Genomic DNA, 27260 nt, shown 5'->3' with positions numbered 1-27260 from the left:
ATTTCAAACCAGGCAGTTTGACTCTGATTGGTCAGGTAATTTCCCAGCAATGTGTACTCAGCAAATACTTATTGTCTATTTTGTTGAAACAGGAACAGTGCGTACACATGCTCTTTCTGTCTGCAAAGAGCAGGGTCAGCAGCTGCCTGCTTATGCAGGTCTGACATGCTATAGGCCTGATTGACAATCCTGCGTTGGTTGTCAATGTATTTCCTTGCACATTTGGGATTATCCAGCAAATGTTGTCCAAATGCAGAATCAAGTCCAAAGTTGGACACAGTTTTGCAAATTTTGAAAGTGCAAACTGGTTGGGTGTGGTCAGTGCCTTGTTTCTTGCAAACAGTGGTACAGTGTTTGATACAAGCCTCCCTTAACTAGATGCGTATTCCCTGTATCTAGTATTCCAACAAAAAATATCAAACCTACTTGTCAATCTTGTTTGAGTTTCCTTTTTTTAATTACTGTTCTGTCGGGTTCTGCGACATCTTCCACTAACCTGCTGGGTATTCTTCAGTGAGAAGTGTAGCTTACATGTATGCAGCATTTTTTTACATAAAGCATCTCAGAGTGCCTTTCAAAGGACAGAGGTCTACACAAATTATGAAGTAAAGAAATGAAGGGGAGAGCATATAGGGAGTTTTCAAATGAATACATTTGGGAGAGTCTTGTGGTACAGTGGTAATTTCCCTAGTTCAAACTATAGAATCCTTGTCATATGGAAGTAGGCCATTTGGCCCATTGAGTCCATACTGACCCTCTGAAGAGCATCCCACTTAGACTCAACCCCCATCCTATAGCCCTGCATATCTTATGGCTAATCCATTTAACCTACACACCTTTGGATTGTGGGAGGAAACCAGAGCACTTGGAGGAAACCCAGGCAGACATGAGGAGAATATGCGAACTTCATAAAGCCGCCCGAGGTTGGAATTAAACCTGGGTCCCTGGCGCTGTGAAGTAGCAGTGCGACCCACTGGGCCACCATGCTGCCAACCTCCTTTATTGGAAGATCTGGAGTCAAATCCCACCTCAGGATGTGGTAGGCATGGAAACATGTCAAAACATTCCTAAACAGGTTGATATTGAACAAAAGGAGACTTTTGAAGATAGGTAAAGATAGGCAAGGCAAAGTAACCGCGGGTGCATTGTTGCATAATGCAATGAGTAGTAGCTAAAAGATCAGACACATAAGGCTGGATTTAGACTTCCTAGATAGTTAACTTGAGTCGTGAAATTTCACAACTTCTCAGATCCACCTTTGTAAAAGGTGCCCCGAAGTGCGTGATTTCTTTGCTCAGGTGTGGTTGCTGTGGGATAGAATCATGCCCACTGACCCCAAATCAGGGGGTAAGTGGCCAGTGGTGACTTTGTCCTAGTTATTTTAAATGTTGTTAGGTCCTCTAGCACTCACACTCAAGCCCATTCATATCCTGACACATCCTCCAGACTGTTGATACCTTCAATATAGTACAAAGCTCGGTGCAAACTAGTGACCCCACCCACTTCTATGGTCACACATATGCTCCATGCCACCTCCATAGATACTGACCCAGTATTCACCATTTTAGCCTCAGCATGTTGGTCCTGTCTGCCATTATTAAAGGTACCTGGAATCTTCACATTTCTGTGAAAATCTCACTCTGATAATCTAATTGTGATGAGTATCTAGTAATAACCTTAAGTCGGAGAAACAATTAAATTAATGCTATTCGCAACAACTTCTTAATATACTGCTTATGATTCCTTCTGAAATGCAATAACTCAAAAACACATTGCATGTAAAGGACTTAAACCACTCAAAACTATAATGATTTCATTTTGCACCTGATGAGAGGAGCTGGATGGTCTGTAAAAGAGTCAGATTTGTTTTCCAAAAACGAAATAGAAGACCTTATGTGCAGTGTTTTCGATTTTCATTTTATTTGAATTCCCAACATGATTGACCTCATAAATGAATGAAAGCGTGAATATATTTATTTTATATTTCTTTCCAGATGCATGAAACCAGAATCTTTAGTATAATTTACATCTACTAATGTTGCAGTGGTGCCTAGAATTTAATTACAAATGTAATGATCCCAACGACACTCCATTTCAGGATATTTTTGGATTTCTATTTAATGCTATTGACTGTTTTTAGGAGGGAGGTCTTCTGGTACAGTGAATAGTGTTCCTCCCTCTCAGTCAGAATCTATGAGTTTGTGTGTCATCTCAGGGTTTGATGGCCAAGGAAGGTGTGTTCAAATTATAGTCAAACTGTTTGATTATCAATCTGTAAATGCTTCCAACATATTTAAGAGTGGGACAGAATCCTGGTCAGCCATGTGACAGAAAGAAAGTTGGAGCCTCTACCATCACTATCCAAAGCTCCAGACTGCAACGCGCATGTAGAAGTGGATGTTGCCGCAGCAACTCGGACTACCTGACTGATCTATAACATGCCACCGCTATTTTTAGGAAAACAATTTTCTCATCAAGCTGATGGATATTCAGATAAATGGAAATCATCTACAATAATAAATGGATGTCTTTTTTTTTCCAAGTTTATTTTCTTGCAGCCTACAATTCTTATTGTAGGATAGGGGCATCTTTACTGTCAACTTAGAGATAGTGGTGATGAGCTCATATTCCTGGCAGTTTATGTATAAATTGTCAGCTGTAGAGAAGGAAGTGAATTCATATTGTCACATGGCATGGAGTGAATTGTAAATCATGTCACAGAATAAAATTTTTCACAGTGACACAGCACAAATTTTCAGATCTTATGAATCAAAGCTAAATACAGAGAAGCCCAAAATTTCATCCAAATATTTGAAACATTAGAAACAAGTATGTCACAATTTTAAATGGGGTGTGACTTACTGACTTCAATACATCATGGAGTTAATTTTAACTTTTGCCAAAAGCTGCTCCTCTTCCGTCCTGCACTATTTTTTTGAGTTCCCAACATTTATTCGCTTTGAGCCTGGCAGTGCTTCATATATGACATTTTCAAACTACTGTTTGAATTTCTCTATGAGCTCAACCTCCCCACATCCCTGAACCCTCTGAGATTGCTATCTTCCTCCCACACTGCCCTCTAGTAAATCTACATTTACATTACCTCACCTTTCAGCGCATATGCCCTAAGATCTCCAAAGCTCTCGGCCTCTCTATCTGCTTTAAAATGCACTTCTAACTATTACAAAATCTCTTTATGTGACTCACTGTCAAATTTTGTATAACATTTCTCCAGCAAAGTATCTTGAAATGTTTTACTACATTGAAGGTGCTATATGCATGTAGAGTTGGGTGGACAGATTAAAATAGAGGAGACAATGAGGTCTGCAGATACTGGAGATCAGAGTTGAGAGTGTGTTGCTGGAAAAGCACAGCAGGTCGGGCAGCATCGAAGGAGCAGGAAAATCGATGTTTCGGGCCAGAAGGATTAAAATAGACCCTACTTCACTGACTTGTCAGAGCATTTTATGCAACTATTATATCAACAAGAAACATTTTACATCTGTTTTCAATCACTCATTTCTCTGTGCAAGACTAACAAGCGGAACTATGCAACAGAGAAATGTGTGGTAATTTTATGGGTGCTGAATAAATGTTTGATCTTAAAATGTTTTCCTTTGGTCACTTTTCAGAGAAATTTACAATTACTTTTCGGTACATCAGAAGAAACACTGTGGGCAGAATCTTATAGGGGACAGTGCAACATGGATTAAGTTGAGATGTATGGCAGAATCAGATGATGGGTTCAGCAAAACTCATATCGATGTTGAGATCACCTCACTCCGTCTATTACTCTTTTCACAATTGGCTGAGCAAGATTCATGCGAGGCAGCAGTGAGATGTCAATTGACAAGGATTGATGTTTGTTAAGTGCATTGTTATAAGTTTGGGAGAAGATTTGTAGCTCGGGTGCTCGTTGTTGTGGTTCTGTTCGCCGAGCTGGGAATTTGTATTGCAAACGTTTCGTCCCCTGTCTAGGTGACATCCTCAGTGCTTGGGGCCTCCTGTGAAGCGCTTCTGTGCTGTTTCCTCCGGCATTTATAGTGGCCTGTCTCTGCCACTTCCGGTTGCCAGTTCGAGCTGTCGGCTGTAGTGGCCGGTATATTGGGTCCAGGTCGATGTGTTTGTTGATAGAGTCTGTGGATGAGTGCCATGCCTCTAGGAATTCCCTGGCTCTTCTCTGTTTGGCTTGCATTGTTAAAAGCCCAAATCACCTCCTTAATATTTACTCTCTCCTCTTACCAAACTCACCAAACAAGCGAGATGTTGGGAATAAAACCAGGAAACCAGAGTGCGTACCGGACAGATTTAGCTAGCTGCTTGCTCTAAGCCACCTTCATGTTACCTGCCTAGGTGCAGGAAGGCACAATGACAGACTATATTAGGCATGGTCATCTCATATGCCAGGGTCTGGGTGGAAAGGCTAGGCAGGTGTTGGCCAATGTACACTGGATGGGTAGGGATGTGTGGAATTTTGAAGCCTGAAAGGCTGATGGCATAGGTTAGGTAGGGGATATTTAGGGACTGACTGACACATTGAGGATGAGGATGGGAACCTCTGCTGGGGGAATACCCATCATGTTGGAAATTAAAAGTGCACAATTGGAAGAAAATGGCTGTAGAAGCATTTGAGGTAGGTGGGACAAGTGACTCAGCTTGTGAGGGAGGGAGCTATACTGCACACTGTTCATGAGGCTTTAAACGGGAGCAACACAGGCTTCTGAAAGGTGTAGCATTCAGATATTCAGGCAACCTAGTCTATGGCCATCCTATAGCATTGACCCTCACTGCAAGTGCCATCTCTCTGGCACAGTGACAGCTGGTGAGTTCCTCGGCAGCTACAGCTTTGTGCCAAGCATTAGGGATCTTCATCTAGGCGGGCCAATGGTGCTAGCAGCCATGTGCTCAGTGTGATGTATGTACAATTTTCCCACAGTTTGTAGCTAATGTAGTTGGCACAGACCACCATCCATTAAGCCTTGTGTGTGCCCATGAACTATGCCAGATACTGTGAAAATGCACTGAGCACCTTGACAAAGAGACTCAAAAACAGAGGCATGAAAGTTAAAGTCATCAACATTTACGTACAAAATTCAAGTAATAAGAAAACCTTTTTCAGCTGTACTGCCAATATGCCCTCAATAAGTTTTCCTCTCTCTCCCACCCACTGTGTCTCAGTGTATCCTGGTTGTGCAGCTGAGAGAACATGCTCTGTTCTGGAGCCTATTGACCCTGGATGTTTGGACAGTTGACTTTGGGGCACTTGTGTCTAGATGGGCCAGACTTGCTGAGGGTTTTCTTGCCAGAAGTGAGTTGATTCTCCTCAGCTTGAACTTTAAGAATTGAGGAATGGGGTTGTTTGGGGTGGGGGGCGGGGGGGAGGTGGCGGAGAGTGAGGCATGTAAGTGGAAGGCAGGGCGGAGGTGGAGGTGGAGAGCTCGTACATCTCTGTAGTGTTTTGAGTGGAAAGTGAAAAGAGGCATGTATGTATTTACATCTCTGGCTGAGTGCTTCATGGCAATGCCTGGCCTCCCTGTAAGGAGGGGATACGTGGGTTAGGGTGAATGTTCTCTGTGCCCTGCCATGCCTTTAGTACTAAGAACCAGTGAGTGGGACAATGGAGTGCACATATGTGCACCCTTCTAGTAGCTCCTGAGGGCACACTGGGCCTGGCTACCAAGGACAGATGCCAACCTGTCAATAGAAGCCAGGCAAGTGTGGGTTTAGTGACATGAGTGAGAGGGCACCTAAAGTGTGGCGACTGCTATGTTGATGGGTCTGGTGTAGGTTGCAGTGAGGAGGTGAAGATCTCTCTTTCAGTTACTGGAGGCTAGGTGCTGCTATGGACTGGGTTGGAAAGGCAGTTATTCTAACTTTTTATTTCCTCATTTTTCTAACTTATTCCTATGACCTGAACTGCTGGAAGTTTTATTTATTTTACTTTTTTTCATAAGAATTTGTTCTGAGACTCTGTACCTATGTACCTTAGATGGTACCATAATGCGGTGACTTGTAAAGTATTCACTGTACTCATGTGAATACATGTGACAATACAGCTAATTCAGTTCAATTCAGGAGGCACATATGAACCAAAAAGACCATGGATGAAATCTGGTAGAATTAAATCTGTTGCACAGTAACTTAAGCTTTTCAGAAATCTCAGTGGATAATATCTATTGGACTTCCTTCACCCACTATCTTAGTGAATTCTTCAAAATATATAAATGAATTTGTAAAACATGATTTCCTAACATCTTAAGTCATCAACCTAATTTGGGTTCCTAACTTTTCCCTCTCTATTCAAGGTACTTGTACATAGCACTGCATTCTTAATGAGTCTTTTAAGTTTCTTTCCTTTTCCCAATGTCAACTCATGGGTCTAAGTTGCCCAAGTCTGTATTGGCACCTGTTTGAAAGATGAGGACTTTATGCAATAGAAGCAATCTAGGATTGTGGTGAGTATTCAAGATTTGACAAGGGTTCAGACAATACGTACACATATATGAAGAACCATGAGATGGTAACATTTGTCCCAGCTGCTCTGAATATCTTCTAGTTCCTAACTCTGTTGAAAACAGCATATTTTTCTGCATTAATGTTATTATGTATATCAATCACATCATTATTCAATTATAAAAATTGAGCATCATCATTAAGAATGAATATTGATGCAAATTACTCCTTTAATATTTTGATTGTATCAGTTATTCCTTCAATGCCTGTCCCTGCACATTCTTTAATAGCCCAATTTGGTCCATAAAAATTCACTGAAAGCCTTTCCTATTATTTCCACAATTGTCTACAATTCTATTGCGTATAATTTTCATCGAGTTTTAGTATTTGTTTTTGTTTTATTCACTTGTGGAACATGAGGTTCACTGGCTTGGTAAGTATTTATTGCCCATTCAGAGTTGCTGTTGAGAGGGTGATAGTGAACTGCCATCTTGAACTGCTGCCGTACATGTAATGTAGGTGGACCCACCATGTTGTTAGAGAGGGAATTCCAGGATTTTGAATCAGCTACAGTGAGAGAACGGTGATATATTTCCAAATCAGGATGGTGTGTGGCTTGGAGGGAAGTTACAGGTGGTGGTGTTCCCATATATGTGATGCCCTTGGAAGCGGCCGTGGGTTTGGAAGGTGCTGTCTAAGGACATTTGGTGAATTTTTGCAGTGTATTTAGTAGATAGTACACACTGCTACAACTGAGTGTTGGTAGTGGAGGGATTGGATGCTTGTGGATGTAGTGCTTGTCCTGAATGGTGTCAAGCTTCCTGCACCCATCCAGGCAAGTGGAGAGTATTCCATCACATTCCTGTCTCATGCCTTGTAAATGATGGACAGATTTGGGGAACGAGGAGGTGATTTACACCCTGCAGTATTCCTAGCCTCTGAACTGTTTTGAAGCCTCTATATGTACACAATGCATTTGAACACATCGACTGCTTCTGCACGAATGGCGCTAAATGTTGTACAATCATCAGTGAACATCGCCACTTCTGACCTTATGATGGAGGAAAGGTCATTGATGAAGCAGCTGAAGATGTTTGGGCCTAGGACACTACCCTAAGAAACTCCTTTAGTAGATCCTTGGTCTTAAATTGCTTTTTAGGTGAAAATTAGATGTCTTTAATTTGTAGGACTATTCTTATTTGCATCTTACTTCCTTTATACTTAACCAGTCAGCAATGTCTCCGCTAAGCTACAGAAACCAAGCACTGTTTTGGCTTCTTAAATCACTATGCATCAATAACTGTTCAGAAATAAAGAAAGATATAAAGGAACTGTGCACTTAAATGAATAGACTGTGCATTCAAATAAAATTTGGAGGGAACATTGCCATTCAGCAAGTTTGGTGTTCTTTCCTTTTTATCTCATGAGACTTTGGGTGCATTTTTCCTTATATTATTTTAACAAGTTCTTAAAAACTTTACATTTGTATCCTACACTACTCTAATCAACACCCAGCTGAAGTAGCCAATTAATATGTTCCAAATTGAAGTTTGCTTTTTTAAAATCGATTGTTTTTATTATTGATTCATGGGATGTGGGTGTCACTAGTTTGGCTAGCATTTATTGCCCATCTCTAGCTACCCTTGAGAAGGTGGTGGTGAGCTGCCTTCTTGGACCACTGCAGAACATTTAGTATAGATAGACATACAATGCTTTTAGGGAGTTGGTTCCAGGATTTGACCTAGGGATACGGAAGGAATGGTGATATACATATACATTCATTAATATCCAAGTCAGGATCACGAGTGGCTTCGAGGTGAACTTGTAAGTGGTGATGTTCCCATGTGTCTGCTGCTGTTGTCCTTGTAGATGGACGTGTTCATGGGTTTGGAAGGTGCTGTCTGAAGATCTTTGGTGAATTTTGACAGTGCATTTTGTAAATGATACTGCCTGTTGCTACGGAGTGTGGTGGAGTGAGTAAATGTTTGTGGATGTGGTAGCAATCAAGTGCGCTGCTTTGTCCTGGATGGTGTCATGCTTCATGAGAGTTGTTGGAGCTGCAGAAATCCAGGAAATTAGGGTATTCCAAAAAACTCCTGACTTGTCCTTTGGTGATGGTTGACAAGGTTTGGGAAATCAGGATGTGGGTTACTCACCACAGGACGTCTCGCTTCTGACCTGAAGTTAAACTGAAGTTTAACTATCAAGACCTAAAGCTTTATTGAATTCAGTGTTTGTAAGATTGGGCCAGATTTTGTTGTAAAAATACGGTAAGCCCTCAATGATTTTTATAGACAAACCAGATATCAATTTCCAAATGCAAAAATCCTGAAGTTCCTGTTGAGATATGTTGAGCCTCCATATGTTGCACAAAATGATATTTTGCCATCTTGCACCCCAAACTCCTCCACCATTCAAACATATTGAATGGTATAAAATTGTTGTACTAACATTGGGGATAAAGACTAAACTTGGCATAAAAGCTTTGTCTTGTCCTTTCCTGTGTAGTTATCCTCTCAGCAATACAAAAATATTTATTAGTGCGAAACATCACGTGGACAGGAAATTAAGTTTTCTTATTATATTCTTTCAAATTTGAATTATTTTTGGAAATTTACAAAAAGAATTCTTTCTCTCTCTTAATTCTTTTCATAAATCAACCCACCTTTTTATTTTGCTTTCTTTATTTAATTTGACATTTCAAGATACTATCTCACATTACATGTTCAGACTGCAGAAATATTAACAATCATTCCATCTGATTGGTTACACAGTACACAGATGAGTGCTCTGCTCAAACAAGTTCCAGATGTCCTTTAACTGCTCTGTTTTAGATTACTTACAGTGTGAAAACAGGCCCTTCGGCCTAACAAATCCACACCGACCTGCCAAAGCGCAACCCACCCATACCCCTACATTTACCCCTTACCTAACACTACGGGCAATTTAGCATGGCCAATTCACCTGACCTGCACATCTTTGGACTGTGAGAGGAAACCGGAGCACCCGGAGGAAACGAACGCAGACACGAGGAGAGAGTGCAAACCACACACAGTCTGATGTGGGAATTGAACTCGGGTCTCTGGCGCTGTGAGGCAGCAGTGCTAACCACTGTGCCACCGTGCCACCCACAAAATGATGTTTGGATGACAGTAACCCGCTGGGGAAGGACCAGAACAGCCTTTTTTGTTAAAGTTTATAGGCAAGTGCAAGTGTAACAGTTCACTGCTCAAAGCAAAATCCAACCTATTACGTTTAACAAGATTGTGCATCAGGTGTGATTTCAAAACAGCAGCTCTGGCACACATAAAACCAGAATAATGAGTGTGTTTGAGATGATAGAGGGATTCATCAGAAAGAGTCCTATACCAATAATATGTTTTACACCATTTTTATGACCTTTTCTCTCCTATACCTTGAGAATGTTTGACATTTGATCCATATACAGTTGGGACATTAGGGAATTTGCAGTTAAATGTTACTTGAAAATGTGAACAAACACGCCATATAGATGTTGTTGCATTTTAAAAGTCAACTTTAGACAGCTGGAAAACGTCAGTGCTATTATAAACTGCATGCTATGTTTAACCCTCCACGATTTGTCAGGGTAATTGTATCAGCTCTGTAGGGCACTACATGAGAAAACTGTAGTTACAAAGGGACTATTTCAAGTATTTCAACAGTACCATCTCTAAGTGGCTGCTATTGTACTTCCAGATGATTTTAGCAATCACAGTATGTGGTGATAAAGGAGGCTGTATGCCAAGCTGACTCACTAATGGTCCACACATCCCCTCCTCTCACTTCAAATACCTATCACACTTTTTACTGTTTCCATTTCCAAAACGGTAGCACAAATAGTTCAGTGCTCCTCAGGCAAGAGATTTCATACCCTCTCATAGTTTTCTGTGCTGAAACAAATTGGACTGTTTTACATTCAAATCAAGTATCAAAGATATTGCATATGCTCAGTTGGAAGGGAACGGATCATAGAAAATGTGAAGTCTGGAAAGAATGGGATTGCAACATAACTGGATCAAAAACAAATACAAAAGCAGAAATTGCTACAAAAGCTCAGCAAGTCTGGCAGCATCTGTGGAGAGAAATCAGAGTTAACGTTTCAAGGGTCACTCAACCCAAAACATTAACCGATTTTAGTGAAATGGATCAAACCTGTGTTCCTATCAGCAAGCACCTCCTCATCAAAGAGTAGTTCTGGAAATCCAGCACTATTCAATTCTCAGACCATTTGCAGATTTGACATCTCATATGAGAAATCAGCTGTTTGCTGAATTAGTAAATAGCTGTGTGGGGATAAGACCATCAACCATGTTCACTCAATGTAACTACACCCAGATTCTCAACAACTAAAGGTTAGGTTTTTTGAATGCTCAATCTTTAAATATTACTTTCATGGTCTAGGGCGTAAAATACAGCATGGATTTAAGGTTCGCTAGCTACAGGAACAGGAGTGATTAAATTGGGCCATTTTCTGGTTGCAAAGGCATGGCAAGTGGCGTGCCAAAGAGATCAGTACTGGAGCCTCAACATTTTTACAATTTATATAAATGACATGGATCCAGGATGAGAAGTATCATTTACTGATGACACAAAGGTAGGTAGGAAAGTAAATAGTAAAGATGGCACAAGGTGGCTAAAAAAAGACTCAGCCGGACACCTACTCACAGAGTGCTTCAGAGAATATCTCTGGGACACCCGCACCAACCAACCCCACTGTCCCGTGGCCGAACATTTCAACTCCCCCTCCACTCTGCCAAGGACATGCAGGTCCTGGGCATCCTCCACCGCCACTCCCTCATCACTCGACGCCTGGAGGAAGAATGCCTCATCTTCCGCTGCAGAATACTTCAACCCCAGGGCATCAATGTGGATTTCACCACTTTCCTCATTTCCCCTCCCCCCACCTTACCCCAGTTTCAACTTTCCAGCTCAGCACCATCTTCATTACCTGTCCCACCTGTTAATCTTCCTTTCCACCTATCCACTCCACCCTCCTTTCCAACCTATCACTTTCACCCCACCTCCATCCACTTATTGCACTCTCAGCTACCTTCTCCCCAGTTCCACAACCTCGTCCCCCCTTCCACTTATCTCTCCACCACCGAGGCTCCCAGCCTCATTCCTGATGAAGGGCTCCGGCCCAAAATGTAGATTCTCCTGCACCTTGGATGCTGCCTGACTTGCTGTGCTTTTCCAGCACCACTCTAATTGTCAGAGAAATTTGCCCAATAAGTTAGAGATCACAAAGCACAGCTCAAAGTGAAATTCACAAACAGTTTATTGTGAATTTGTGGAAATAGGCGATATTGTGGAAGAGTAACTGACTAAGCTGAAACAGTACAGACAGTCTGCCCAGGCAGTCAAGGATTCTCTTCCCAGAGCTGAGGATGAGACTAGTTTTTATAATAATCTCGTACAATAAGGCTAATTAAAAATGGGGAAACTACATTGTATCTGGAAATGGAGTAATCTAGTTACAAGGATGCTAATTGGAAAACAGTTATCGGATGAATGTCCTGTTCCTTCACACAATGCAACATCCTGACAATATCGATGGTTCCATTCCTCTTCGCAGGTAGGTGTTAATGTCTTCTCTGAAATGGTGAGGTGCCTCCATTGTCTTCTCCTGGGGGCAATGCTCTTGCTGGTGCCTTTCTGTCTGACCTGCTCTTTGTGTGGCTTTGGTATTGCTGGGTTGTGAAACTGGCCTCGGGACTTTGGGATAGCTGTGTTGCTTTGCCATTGTTAGTGGGAGTTTAAAGTGTATTCCCTTGTCTGTGAGTGCTGTCTAGTTTGGCTTGTCAGCCTGCTTGGTCTCTGCTGAGACATTCTCGTTGTTTTTAGGTACCATTGGGCAATTTTGCTTTTGAGAGGACGCTATTGTTTATTTGCATTGGGAACTGAGTAAAAAATAGGGAGGTAATGGTTCAGTCATACAGGCATTGATGAGATCACATCTGAGGTGTTGTGAACAGTACTGGTCTCTTGCTTCAGAAAGAATGCATTGGAAGCATTTCATAAAGAGTTTATGAGACTAATACTTGCTATCATTACACCCCAGATAAAATTCCTCAATTCATTACAAGTCCAGACAGGATAACCCAAACTGTGAAGCTCCCATGAAAAAGGATGAACTGACTCCCCTTCTTTGTCACCTACTCCCATCCCTTCAGTTAAGAATATCATTTAAAAGTAATTCCTTCCCTTCTAGATACCTTTCTCCTGGAGCTAAATTGACTTACAATTTAAAAGGAGCCAGTTTAACCAGGCTTTCTTGAATTAGCAAAAAAAGTGAGTTTGTTAATTACTATGCATAAGAAATACTGATGCAACATAGGTACACACAGAATAGGAGGTGAGTCCAAAAAGGTAAAAGCAATAAAAGCAGATAGTTGAATGTTGCAGCCATAGCAGTGGAGGTAGCATTGATATTGACAGTTGAACAGTTAGTTTCACAATTCTATGTTTGCTTGAAATTCCACAGTTCAGATTCCTATTGACTGTGATGGAATTATAGCATTCAGAGTGAGAGCATGTCCTTTTGTTGTCTGATTTCCTTTTAACTGACTTATAGCACTCAGAATAAGAACTTGTCTTTACCTGCAATACAAGGGTAACTATGCCATAGTTCTTTGGCTGTGCTGACCACTTGAGCTGAGATTGGTACACACGAGAACAATCAATCCCACTACTACATTGCAGTAGAGTTGAAACTGTTTTTTTAACCTCTGTCATTGTGTATTCTTCAAGGAGGAAAAACAGAAAATGGGCAAGTAGTTTGGAACACAATCTGGAGATGGATGCTTCCTGTTGAGGTATGGGTCATCAGCCCCTATTATATTTGTAGCCTTAACAGATCACAGCCCAGTTTGTTTGGAGTTATTTTGACTCTTGGAATTGCAATCCATTGATTTTTCTCTGTCTTTCTCTCCAATCACTTAATTACATCAGCAATCATACTTTGGCTGGATTAGCCCTCTTTTAAAAAGATATCTTTTAAAAAGATATGTTTTGTTAACAAGTTAAAACTTTCGACCAATACTTTGGCATTCTAAGCCATGGTCATGAAATATGGAGTATTTTAATTGTCTTATAAAGAAAAGATGGACAGGCCAGGCTTGTATCCATTGGACATTAGGAGAGTAAGAGGTGACTTGACTGAAACACATAAGATCCTGAATGGTTCCACTTCTGGGAGCATCTAGAACTACAGGTAACATTTTAACCAAAAAAACCCCATTTAAGGTCATGAATCTTTGGACCTCTATCTGAAACAATGGTGATAGCAGTCTTTGAATATTTTAAAGGCCGAGTTAGATTGGTTCTTGATAAGCAAGGGGACAAAAGGTTATTGGATGTAGACGGGAATGTAGAGTAATCAGATCAGCCATGATCTAATGGAATAGTAGTGCAAGCTCGAAGGACCCCGGTGGTCTATTTCTGCCTCAAGTTTATGTGTTTGTGTAGGGAAACGGACTTGGGGAAGCTGGAGAGTAACCGATAAACATCTTAATTTAAAACTCATCCTGTTTATTTGGTGGTGTCAGTGTCATTTGAAGAGGCGTCTAGTGCTGTGAATGTACTCCAAAATGAGAAATGAATTCACAGAGTTCATGTGAAGAGAGAGTGAAAATCAGGTGTAGCTAATGGAGATTGTACAAGGATGTATGGATAGCAGCCTTTGATTAGATTAGATTACTTACAGTGTGGAAACAGGCCCTGCAGCCCAACAAGTCCACACCGACCCTCCAAAGAGTAACCCACCCAGACCCATTCCCCTACACTTACCCTTCACCTAACACTACAGGCAATTTAGCATGGCCAATTCACCTAACCGGCACAATTTTTGGACTGTGGGAGGAAACCGGAGCACCCGGAGGAAACCCACGCAGACACGGGAAGAATGTGCAAACTCCACACAGTCAGTTGCCTGAGGCGGGAATTGAACCCAGGTCTCTGGTGCTGTGAGACAGCAGTGCTAACCACTGTGCCACCGTGCCGCCCAACATAAAAACAGATTAATCTGCAATGATTTTGAAATGGGTTAATGAATACTTGCTTCAAAAGGAAAAGGACCAGGAACTGTGTCTGACAGGATATCTTTCCTGCTTCTCAGTGTCACCCATCATGTTTTCTACAGTCACTCTGTGGGTGGGTTACATCTGAAGCAAAGTTATCCTAAACGTGAATGGCATTACTGATAATGGCATTTTAAGTTTTCACTGACAAGATGGAGCTCAGTACCTAGGACTGAGTCATCTCACCAACAGTTCCATACACTGAAGAGGGTTGCTGCTAAATAGGCTTTGGTACTATTAGTGCTAATGTATCAACAGGATTTCACCAACAATTCATACTAATTCGCAGTGTGCATCATACAAAAAAAATTTAGTAATCAGTTGTAATTTCACAGGTATCATGTCAGCCTGGATTAAACCCCCCAGGTTATCGGTCAGATTAACCAATGGTTCAGATTGAGTTATAAGTAAATGGGCTCCTTTGGCAGTGATAGACAGGCTAGGTTCACGTTCTACCTGCTGCAGAGGTGTGTAACAATATATTTTTAAAAATCTGTAGCCAAGGCGGCACATGGTCATTCCAACTCGGCCTAATGGTATTTGAGTGGGAGTTAAATACATGATCTGCATCTGTCTCTTTTTGCTTTTGAGTTAACTAAAGGATGTCAGGGAAAGTTCTTTTTTGGGCAACCCTCCAGTCACTTAGTTTTGGCGGCGTGTACGTCTAACATATCCCTCCTGGTTGTGTATATTCACATATAAATCCTTGGATTAATACCACTTCAGATCATTGAAAATTAAAGATGGTTATAATAATCAGAACAATAGTTCCCAGCAAATAATAAGTGACTGATTACAGTAATGGATACATTGCCACATCCCCCGTTGGGAAAATGGCAGAGGAAAGCACTGTGCATGATGTTTTCTTGCCGGTTCAGTCAGGTTTTACAGTCTCAATGTCAGCCTGTTCCTTTCTGAGCCAGCAGAAGATGAGAGCAGTTCAGGCGATGAACGTCTGCGTTCCAGTTTCCAAATTGGAATAAAAATCCCCATCAATGTCGCGAAAGCTTGAGCAGCTTGAAAAACGGGAAAGCGTTTGAAAATGAGGGAATGTTTATTACAGCGATTTCACTCTGCGTTTCGGACTTCCAGATTGGATTCTGCTTCACTTTCTGACTGTTTTACCCTCTGGGTTTGTTCCCAACTCTGTCATGCTTCCCATTTTGTTGGTTAAAAGTTTCCTGGACCCAATTTAAAATCAATAATGGCTTCATTACTAAACAAGCAAGCTCCTTCTTCGAAATGTGACTTGTTCGTTCATTGCAAAGACACACAGCTCTCAGTCTCGCAGTCACTGAAATAGAAAAGATACCTCAACAATCCCTAATATTAATCTTCAAAATCGGCCAATCCTTACAGCGATAAATTGTCCACCATACAATGTATGACCTGAAAGATCACAATCATATTCCTTGCTAATAACTTGGAAGCTATAAGAAGGCAGGAATTATCTTTAAATGGGAAGGTAGTGAAAATGCTGGAAGTCTGAAACAGAAAGCGAAAGGTTTGAAATGCCTCAGGTTAGACATTATCCAGAGATCACCGATATACCGGGTCCCTCACTGCTACAGCAGGCAATCAGCCTGGAAAAAGGAACAGATGGGAGGGATGGCACCACACTCAGTATGGAAGGAATGAATGGAAATTGTTCAGGTAGAGAATGTGAGACAGAGAAATGCTAATCAGTAAAATAAAAGATGCATATCTGCCTGAGGCGGAGAATGGGAATAGCCTCAATGGTGAGAGAGAATGACAAGACTGAACACCTCTCAAACTGAGGCTGATTCCAATAGGACCAGGTGCTTTGTGGAAAATGACCTTCACGTCGGAATGGTGAATGAACCGAACCGATTGCTCAGTGACTATTTGCAACAGGCAAACAAATAGTTACTGCCAGAAACGCACAGTATTTGATGCACGGACATTACGGGTGACTGCAACTACAGGATATAAACCTAAACGTGCGAGTTTGTGTTAGAGATTGTTGGCTAGCATTGCACTGAAATTTAACAGGAAGAGGAGAGAAACGCTTCAGATGATAACAAGAGACTGCCGATAGCGCCTGTACGGCAAAGGGTCTCCGGCTGTTTCTCGAAACTCTAATTCAAGTATTTATGAGAAATTGTTGGGAGGAATATTGATCACGTGTAGACCCTAAAAGCCACTGATCCCTTCTAACTGATGTTTATACAGTGGCGTTATGTAAGAGGGCAATCTCCTCATTACCATTAAACAACACTTGGCTGGGTTCAGTACGCTTTCCTCCAAATAAAAACGTGGGTTTTGAAGACCTAGAATGAATATGAACTGAATGGCGAGACGAACCTGTAATAATGAAGCGACTGGTGTCAGTGTCTGAGCAAGGTCAGACTGTGTGTGTGTGTGTAGGGGGGCGGGGGGGTGATCCTGTGGTTACTAATGACGTGGGAGTGAATGTTATCAGTAGTGGAAACCTTCTCTGGGCCACATTCCCCGCGGTGTTCAACAAAAGCGTCCGGATCGATAAGTTGAAGGGGATCAGGATTCAGTTAGTCAGGGCCGCCCGCTTCGTTAGTCTCTGCGCTTGGGGTCGAAGCATTCTGCACATCGATTAATCTGCGAGTCAGCTTGCTTGGAATTTCTCATTGATAGACTGTCAGGGCTGGAGCATGGAGGTTTCCTTCACCAGTCAGTTTAGCGCGAAAATGTTCACAGGTTGTGTGTGTGTCTGTGTGCGCGCTTCATGACTTGACTGAAGAGCTCCTGGTACACACGCCCATTAACGGTCGGTCCAGTCTAATGAGTGCTATTGCTACGTGGTGAGATTTTCTGATACCTTTCATCTCTGAAGAGAAGCCAGCGCTCTGGCTTTATATAAAGTGGAAAGTCCGCTGTCAAATACATCCGCACCATGTATTCCGTCGGAGCTGTAAACATATACTTTATGTTCAAAAGATTTGAACGCAGCAAGTGTTTTAGGATTAGCTGCTGTGTGAATTTGGTTTTAACATCCTTGTGCATATGCATCAGATAAGATTCCTGCTCAGGCGATTCATTACCACGCTGTGCGGAAAATAAATTACTTTTCTTCAGTTAGAGATTAGGGACACCGGCTGAATACTGCAAGAATTATGTGATTGCTGATCAACTCCAATTAAAGCATTAAGTCAAACAATCTCTCGATGCTTGTTTACTAAAACAGTACCACGCCCTTTGGCGTATAATTGTGCGAAACCTCTCCAAACCCAACAGTAACAGTTCTGACTGATGATGGTAGGTCACAATGCATGCAGCTCCTCCAGACCCCTGGGCTCCATACCAGCGGGAAAGACATATCCAAGGCCCACCGAACTCAGGGGGACGCTGTCCAAATACCAGTACCAATCTTTTGGTTTCACATTCCAGCATCCGCAGTAATTTACTTTTAACCAGTATTTGCCGAGCTTAAAAGGGGTAAAGACACTACCTCTGCACTTTAAGTATCACACTGTTGGTACAAAGGAATGGTTTAACCTTGCACGAATGGGCTCACGCGTGCAAATGTCTAGTAAATAGGCCGAACCTCTTGTCCCTTGTTCCAATGTTGTATAAAGTAACTTCCCAATATATACAGACGGAGTTAGAAAGTTGGCAGGCGCAGCTTTGCAAACTGCAGCATTTGAAATGACAAGGTGAATCTTCATGCCTTTCGATTACTTGGAGTAGGAGTTGTGTTGGGTTCATATTTCAAAACGTTTACTGCACATTGAATTTCAGTGTGGAAACAAGTGGGATACACAGACGAGGACATAATAGGAGCCACTTTTGTGAACTGCACTGACCGTAATTCTGTCCATGCAGGGACTGGTCATCTATGTGCCAGATGCACTCCTCAGGGGAAAAAATGATCTTTATTTATCCAACACGGTCGTACCTATATAACCTGGCCTGAAAGCTGTAGAAGGCTGAAGTCGAACCGTATGGAATAATTACACATTCACTGAATTTTCTGTTTAATGATGCTTCATACTTTGCAATAACTTCTACATTGTTCACAAAAGGGACAATATCCAGCCCTACTCCTGTAAGATTTGCTTAATTTAGTGAAGAATAAAGTAAATGTCAACAGGTAACTGTCATTAAACTGGCATTGCGCTGGTCAGTGGACAGTGAAGACGAGTCAATCTTTCTGGTCGATGAGCGAAACTCGATGCTGAGTACCCGCGGGGTACTTGCAGCATTTTTGCTGTTTTAATTCCAAGTTTCCAACAAGCGCTGCATCTTGCTTTTGTGGTGGGAGTAAAGACTAGATTACGGGAGGTCACCGATCGACTGCAGTATTTTGGAAGGCACTGGGGAGCAAACATAGATCTTGTGTATATATAACTGCGGCTCCCAAAGTGACAAGTACACAAGCAACTCTATAATTGAACATTGAGAACTGCATAATGCGCCTCCACCGCTAGAGGGAGGCATCTTTCCCCAGTAGGTCGCTGCCTTTCGCGTCCGGAACTTACAGACACGCCTTTAGTTATTGTACAATCCAAAAAAAGTGAAAAAAGGAGTAGCCGTCGCAGATCCCATTTCACAGAGACCAAGGCAACGGTACACACGTCCCGTAATATTTGGGTTTAATGAGCACTAGCCTGTACTCAGCAATATAAATACACCAGGCTGTGTGTTGAACTTCTGATAAAAGCGCGAGTGAGAGAACTGAGCCAATTCACAGCACATTCATTTATTCTGCTTGTATCTTGTTTCCAGGTCTGACGACGTTTTTTTTTCCCTCTCTGAGCAATTCAACAGGAGAGCTGAATGAAATTTCCTTAAATCAGTAGTGAAGACAATTAGTTCAGCACCATGGATTTCGTTATGAAGCAAGCGCTGGGTGGTGAGTAGAGCCAGTTATGACTGTTTAGACAAATGTATGTTGCTCGCCAAACGCGGAAGAACGTTTTGGGGAACGGTCCATCCCGGTTTTACACGGACCGTCTTTACTCCCCGTTTTCGCTGTCGTTGCCGTTCTCTCTGCGACCTTATTCTTAACGTAACTCACAATCCCATTGAAAAATAAACGGACAGGGCACGCCTGGGACTGAGGCTCTTTGAGAGATCTGTTGTTTGTTCAAGGTCACACGGTATGTTGAAAATCGGTGAAAAGGTTAAATGATGCTGGAAGATCGAGCAGCTGGGGCGCTGAGGGATTAGTGTCGGTAATAAGCCTGTGGCCCCCAGAGGCTTTGTGACTGGCGTAGAGATAATGATGTTCACAAACCAGGCATATTCTCCACAAGGAACAATGTAGTTTATCTGGAGCCATTTCTGGGGGGGTAAAGTGGGGAGGGGGGGGGGGGGCGGGAGGCGGCGGAGTGGGGGTGGCGTGGAGAATAGAAATCTCATGCAACTGAAGTCTTTGCCGAAGTGTGCCTGAAGTTTACAAATCGCCTGCCGAAATACTTGCAAACCCATCCAAACAAAGCCAAACAGAAGGTGATTTTTGTTTACTGCAGCTGACTCGTTGACTGCCAAAACAAAATAGTCGCTTGTGGATCCGGGAGAACGGCTTGACAATTTGTTGCATAAAGCATCTGCTATGGTACAGGTTGTGAAAGAAACTCTTCAGATCACCAAGAACAGCCCTATTTTTAATGCCTGTTTTTGTTTTACAGAATGTGGTGTCTTTTACCAGATTGTGTAGTAGACACTTGCTCGAGAATTAGACACTGATCATGCCAAGTCTTTTTTGTTTTCCGAGGAAGTATATGTGCGGTACAGGACAGTATGTTTAATAAGTAGCCGGGTGGGGGAGGGATCTGGGGGGTTGGCGATGTTTAATTGCTGATGACATTTTGGTTGCGGAATACCCGCACCGATGCTACATTTGACAGGTCCATGTTCTGTCAGAAGCTGCGAAGCCCGAGGATTCTGCTGGGATCCTAGGGGCCGCAAAGTTCAGTGTTATTGGCACAAGGAATCTCTCTCACAGGCTATGCAGTACTGTACAATGCATATGTATTGGGTGGGTTCTCATCGCTTTGAATGTTTTTTTTAGAATTCCCCTCAGCTTCACTCGCAACGTGTTTTTTTTTTGCTGATTTCTTCCACACGAGAAATAAATAAAACAATGTTTATAAACAGGTGTTTTGGCGTTTTGTCAGTCTGAGGTTACATCCACCACAAATTGAAGCTTTATGTTCAGCCTGGTCAATTTTTTGTTCTGTGCGGAATAAACGTGCATTCTCAGAAAGCAAAGAAAATGGGAGAGTAGAAATCATTATCGCAAATACCTTTCTAAATTTGAACGTGAGGATATATTGTTTTTCGATGCTCTACCAATGTAATAACCTTTCCAAATGAATATTATGAATTTCTCGTTTGTTACTGAATTCAATTGCATTGACATCTAAGGGAAATAGTACAAATCAGAACTAATTATTTTACACAGAGTAATATCCTGAGGTTTGCCACTCTGACAATGTTCCACTCACGCGTGTTGACCTGCTGCTATCAATATCTTCAGGCCCCACAACACTGACACTACATTAAGGGTTTTAAAATAATGCATCTGTCGAGGATTCATTGAATATCAATTATATAATCTACATATTTACCTCCGGAAATTTTGCCTAAAGGAAACGAGGTAAAGAAATTGTAGCCTGATGCTGCTGGATTTATACAGCAAGTTAAATTTGCCTTTAGCTTCCAATTACTTCTGATTGTTCATTTCATGTCACAGAAAATTACATGATACGAGAATTTCAGATCCTACATAAGACAGAACCAAAAGATCGTAAAGGAAAATCCAGCCATGTGCCATTGCATTAAACTAAAGAGAATGTTGGGGGGTGTTGGGATTGTTATTTTTAGGATGTGTAAGTAATTAATATTTCAACTTGTCCAGAACAATATAAGCATGGAACATTGGCTGCACTTCAAGGACAGAAAGTTTCAAGTGAATCTACTGAAAGTGACATTTCAGGGAGAGTGGTCAATTTATGGAAAAAAAACCTCTCTGGGATGATGGTGAAATCAGCTCATATTAATTTGTTCAAATACAAATGTGATGCATACTTTCAGAGAATGACATTTTAATAATCAGTGTACCAGTAACTGAGATATGACTTGGTGAGTGTAGTGGGCTGAGAACTGATGATCCCTAAGTTGTCCACCACAAGGGCTTTCCCTATATCATACCTTGTTCTTTTGTAAAGCTATATAAGATATCTAAAGCCTCAGCTTAGTTAAAACATTATACATCATACCTTCCAGATTTAGAATAGAAAGTTTTCTTTTGACAAATGTTAACTTCACAATAGATCATGGGAGAATATAACTGCGGTGATGTCTCTGGACATCATAAAGTCTGATATGGCGAGAGTTGGAATTAATAGAGCATGAAGGTAGGAACATAAGTAGGAGCAGCAGTAAGCCATTTGGCCTTTCAAGCCTGCCGTGCCAATTGGAGCATTGTGGATGATCTGATTATGATCACAACTCCACTTTCTTGTCTGACCTCTATCAGCCTTGATGCCCTGATCTATCAAAAATCTATCTAACATTGCCTTGAATATGTTAACTGATCCAGTCTCTACTAGTTTCTGCAAAAAGAATTGTACATCCTAATGGCTTTCTGAAGGAGAGGAAAGAAAACTCTTCATCTCAGTGTTAAACTGGGTCCTCAAGTTCTAGTCTCTGCCACAAAAGGAAACAGGGTCCACAATATCTAGTCCACTCAGGATCCTCTATGTTTCATTAAGATTACTTCTTATTCTTCTAAACTTCAATGGGCACATGTCTAACCTGTTCAAACATTCTTCCTAAGATAAGCTTTTCATTCACAGAAATGCATTGTGTTTTTTTCTGAAGTGCTTCTAATACTTTTTTTTCAAATAAGATCAAAAGTGTATATAGTACTCCAGGTGTGATCTCACCATGGCTTTTATCACAGCAGCAAATATTGCCTACTTTTTTATTCCATTCCTCTCGGCATAAATCAAAACATTTCTATTGCCTTCCTCATCACTTACTGTACCTTCATACTGATACTTCATGATTCATGTATCAGGTCACCCAAATCCATCTGTACCACCCAATTCTGCAATCTCACTGCATTTAAATAGTAAATTTCTTTTCTGTTCTTCCTGCCAATGTGTGCACGATCACATGTTTACACATTATACCAGTATTAATAGAGATTTTAGAAACTTAGCATTTGCATTTCTGTTAATTTCTGTGATACATTTGTATTCAGAAAGGGGACGAACCCTCAAAGAGGTATCTGCCTCAATAGAAAAAGTAATTCCTGAGTTCATAATGATGAAATTAATATATTACATAATATTTCCAGCACAGAAACAGATCATTCAGGCCAAGTCGGTCCATGCTGGTGTTTGTGTTCCACATGACTCACTGTTTACACTTCTTCATCGAATACTATCAGTATGCTTTTATTTCTTTCTAACTCATCTCCAAATCTAATTTTCCTTCAAATATATCTGTGCTATTCATAGCAAGTACCCCTATTGTAACATGTTCCACCTTTTAAACCATATTCTCCTAAATTCCCTTTCAGGTTTGTTGTGTCTCTTTTATATTTATGAACATTGGTTTTTGGTTTTTGTTTAAAGTGCAGACATCATGTTTTTGTGCTCTCTACATTTTCTTTCTGCGCTTTTCAAGATCCCTATCAAGTCAATCCACAGTCTTGTCTTTTTGTATAAAAATTATCCACCTGTCAAGTTTTTCCAATAGGTATCACTCCTTAATATTACTACCATCCTTCTCAATCATTTTGGCATCTTCACCAATGCCTCTATATTATTTTTATAATATGAAGACCAGAATAGTTTATAATACTCCAAGTGTAGACCAAACAAGGTTCTGTACAAGTGTAACAGACTGCTTCTGCTTTTCAGCTCTATCTCTCTAGAAATAAAACCTAATTCTTTTGCTTTCTTTATTGGCCCTGTTAGACCTTACTGTGATTTGTTATATATGTTAGTAAGAAATAAATAACTAAGAAATGTTTTTGGTATGCACTGCCTTGAAATATACAACATGTTGAATCACTGATCCACCACAGTATATCAGAACTAATCTCTTGATGTGTTCCATTCAGGAAGCAAGAGAGTCTTTTTATTGACACATTGTTAAATGTCTCTCCTTGCGGTACAAAATCAATAACCGTGCACTTTTTTTCTGCAGCAAGTTGCACAATGTAAGAGCATGGAGCAAGTTGTTGACATGAACCTGTTCTCCTCCAGCACGTTGACATAGTATTGCTATAGCCTTTCCAGGATTTTTAAAATTGTCCTTTACTTTTAAATTAGCAAATATGTTTTCCATTTGCTCCTCTACGTGTCACTACATTTGATTGTTACCCTCGCTTCTTGCATTATCTACTGTGATTTTTCCATTCTGACCCTCTGGGAAAGTGTGCGTCGTCTGCTCAGCACCTTCCCCTGTTAGGGTAGTACAAATCAAAAATACAACTAACAGAGGAATACAGACATGAAATGTCTTAATAGTTCATTGCACATGTTTAAATTTATGAGTGTGGACATTTCTGGTAAAGCCAGAATTAATTGCCCATCACTAATTGCACATGAGACGATGATGGTAATTACTGCAGTGTGGTGATGGTGCTTCCTCAATGCTGTTGGAAAGGTAGTTGGAGGATCTTCACTCAACAATATTGAAAAAGTGGCAATGCGGTTTCAAATCAGGTTGGTCTGCAATTTGGAGAAAACTTGCAGATGCTGGTTTTCCAAAGAGCTTGCTGCCCTTGACATTCTTCATACTAGAAGTCACTGGTTTGGAAGGTGCTGCTGAAGGAGCACTGGCAATTTGCTTCTTATAAATGATACACACTGCTGCCACTGTACACTGGTGGTACAGTTATTATTTAAAGTTGTGAATGGGGCTCTGATTCAGTAGGCATGATTTGGAGGCTTCAACCACCTCATGAAGGAGTACCCTCCGAAAACTAGTGCTTCCAAATAAAGCTGTTGAACTATAACCTGGTGTTGTGTGATTTTTAACTTGATTCAGTTGGGGTTGGTTTGTCTTGGATGTTATCCAACTTCTTGAATGCTTTTGGAGTGGACTTCATCCAGATGGTACTGTTCCATCACATTCCTGAGTTGTGCAGTAAAGATGGTAGAAAGATTTTGGAGAGTCAGCAGTTGAGTTAGTCACTGCCAAGTACACAGGCCCTGACCCGTATAATTTATATGATGGCCCAGATGAGTTTCTGACCAATTCAGTGTCCCCAAATTGTTGATTGTAGGAGCATGTGGCTCTCATAATGCCATTGAATTTCAAAGTGAGGTAGTTGCAGTAACTCTGATTGGTAATAGTCGTTATTTAGTAATTCTGTGGTGTCTCTATTACTTGCCATCTATCAACTGTTCATTTTGTACAAAAATTTCATTAAAGATATAAAAGTTACAAGTATAAGATATACCCATGTTCTGCGATTTTTCTCATTCATTACCAATGGTATAGAAACAAAGTTCTTATAAAATGGAGCTCTTAAGAGAACAAACTTTAAATAATTTTTAGTTGATTATTGGTTGAATTTTAATGGAGATTTTTCCAAATGTTGATAAAGAAAGGTGCAATGCTTTTAATTTTTTAGTTAGTGTTTTTAAACAGCCTCAAATGGTTGGTTTGGTACAAAGTCAAAGGTGGCATATCAGTGACATCAAGCACTAAACCATATTTACACATCTTAACACATCTACATGCCAATTACTATCAGTAATTGCCACAGCTTTTCCGAAATCAACAGGGAGCTAGCTGTGGAGCTTTACCACCTGCAGCACATTACAAGATAGAGACACCGCAGCCATGGCTGCCAAGATCACAACTGCCCCAGCTGAAAACTCTTTAACCTGTTTCTGATTTCCATGGTAATAACAGCTAAGGTAATGTTCAGAAACAGAAAACTGACGATTACATTCCTTGGCTTAAAGTGTGAAGCACTTGGAAGATGTGAATGTGGAATATTTTCTACTGGAAGTTGCAGCCCAAGTGTTTGCCCAGACTCAGAGTATATTTGCAGGAGAATGAATGAGTTATAAGGTTGTGTAATGAAAGGCTTCAGACGCATGTTATAATTTACAGGCTTGAACCTTTTCAGGGTACATTGTAGTGGGTTAAATAGACTTATTTCCCAGAGTAACACAAGTTGTCAATTTAGCACAATTTGCAAATATATGAAATTATTACAATATGAACATTTAATACTTAGGCAGCTCTTTCAATTTTTATCAGTATGGTCATATAAATATCCATACCAACATCTCATTTTCATGAAAATTGTTGTTCTGATAATCCTCATGGTCAATTCTGTGAGCTTCTTGCAAAGCTGTGTTCAACAGAAGTACCATTTAAAGGAGAACAATATTCTGGATTTAAGGAAGGGTTTTCCACATAATTGACCTTTTGGTGAAATTTATACAAAGTCAGCCAAGTAAGTGCAGAAGAGTGTGGAATTTATATTAAAAAACACCTTCCAGTAGTATAAAAATATTGCACTGAAAAATGAACCCTGCTCACAGAACTGGCCATGCTGTCAGATTGACTGGTCACCACTGGGGGCCTTGAAGAGGCACTGAAGTAAACTTTGTGTTGAATGCAAGGCACTAAAACAAGTTTTCTATTTAATTTACTAAGAAACAGACTATTGTGCATTAATGCAACTAATGAATGACTCTGAATTATTTTAACAATCCTAGACACCCTGACTAGAATTTTCCCTCTGCAATTTAGATGGTGTTAAAGAATAGAGTCAGTGACAGTGGTGATGTGGTGGCGTGGTTTGGTAAAATCACAGAACCTGAAATTTGGTTAGGCCCCTGACGTCATTATGCTGGATACAGATTTCACTAGGAGCCAATGACAAGTTCAGTGGACACTCCTCTTGCAATTTCTAAGCAAGCAACCTGAAATCAGAAGCCAATTCTAATTGTTGCAAGTGATTTTGCTAGCGGCACTAGGGCAGCATGGTGGTGGAAGGCGGTTGCAAGGTTAGGGGAGGGAAGGTGGGTTGTGGGGGAGGGGAAGGGGAGAAATGGCAGAAAGGCACAGAGAGGACCAAGCACAGAGACTGGCATTTAGACAAGGCTGCCCAGTAACCATGGGTGGCAGATAACAGAGAAGCTATCTTTAGATGTTAGTTTGATTGAATCATCAAAGATTAGAATTGTCCTGAGAGGTCATGGCATTGCATTGGTGATCATTCCATTTTAAAGGCTCTCAAAGTGACTCTGGCAGAGAATCAGTACTTTTAAAAGCCAATTGAGCCCAAGTGGGTCTAGAATGATTTCTTAAATTTTGTATGAGTATCCCTACATGGAGGCAGTGGAGGCAAATGCCCAGTAGCCTCAGTTAACATTTTTGGAAAGGCAGCAGTCCCCTATGTTGCTATGAATAATTGAGGTGGTAATGTCACGAATAGCAAGGTTGAGGAGCTACAGTGTGAAGGGAGTGCTTCACAGGGAAAGATGAAAACTATTTTAGCACATATTACAGTTCTGTGATTAATCTTGCCAAAATCTTCGATAGTTTATTAAGTAATTAGACTAACTTGTATTGCAATATAATTCTGATTCCGTATTCAAACTGATGTATAGCTGATGAAAAATTTTCAGTGTCATTGATGAGTATTGTGACAAATAAGCTCAAGGGTATAGAGGGTAGAGGTGATGTTGGCTAGAGGCTAGTGTGTAGATTAGAGTGTTACCA

General features: G+C 40.9%; 1 protein-coding gene across 3 annotated transcripts in view; it reads left to right on the top strand.

Annotated features, from left to right (window-relative positions):
• LOC140492132 (complexin-2) overlaps nt 1-27260 on the top strand; it is a 328358-nt gene that overhangs the window by 134118 nt on the left and 166980 nt on the right. For 2 of the 3 annotated variants that reach the window (XM_072590924.1, XM_072590923.1), the window contains one exon: nt 19275-19401. In XM_072590924.1, the coding sequence (XP_072447025.1) occupies nt 19371-19401 (31 nt within the window). In that variant the 5' untranslated portion in view covers nt 19275-19370. Of the gene's footprint in view, nt 1-18984; nt 19116-19274; nt 19402-27260 lie in introns of those variants that run through there. The other variant, XM_072590922.1, reaches the window with a different exon arrangement.

The sequence above is a fragment of the Chiloscyllium punctatum genome, chromosome 20 (assembly GCF_047496795.1).
Source record: "Chiloscyllium punctatum isolate Juve2018m chromosome 20, sChiPun1.3, whole genome shotgun sequence".
Classification (NCBI taxonomy): Eukaryota; Metazoa; Chordata; class Chondrichthyes; order Orectolobiformes; family Hemiscylliidae; genus Chiloscyllium; species Chiloscyllium punctatum.
This window is presented reverse-complemented; position numbering and strand designations above follow the sequence as displayed.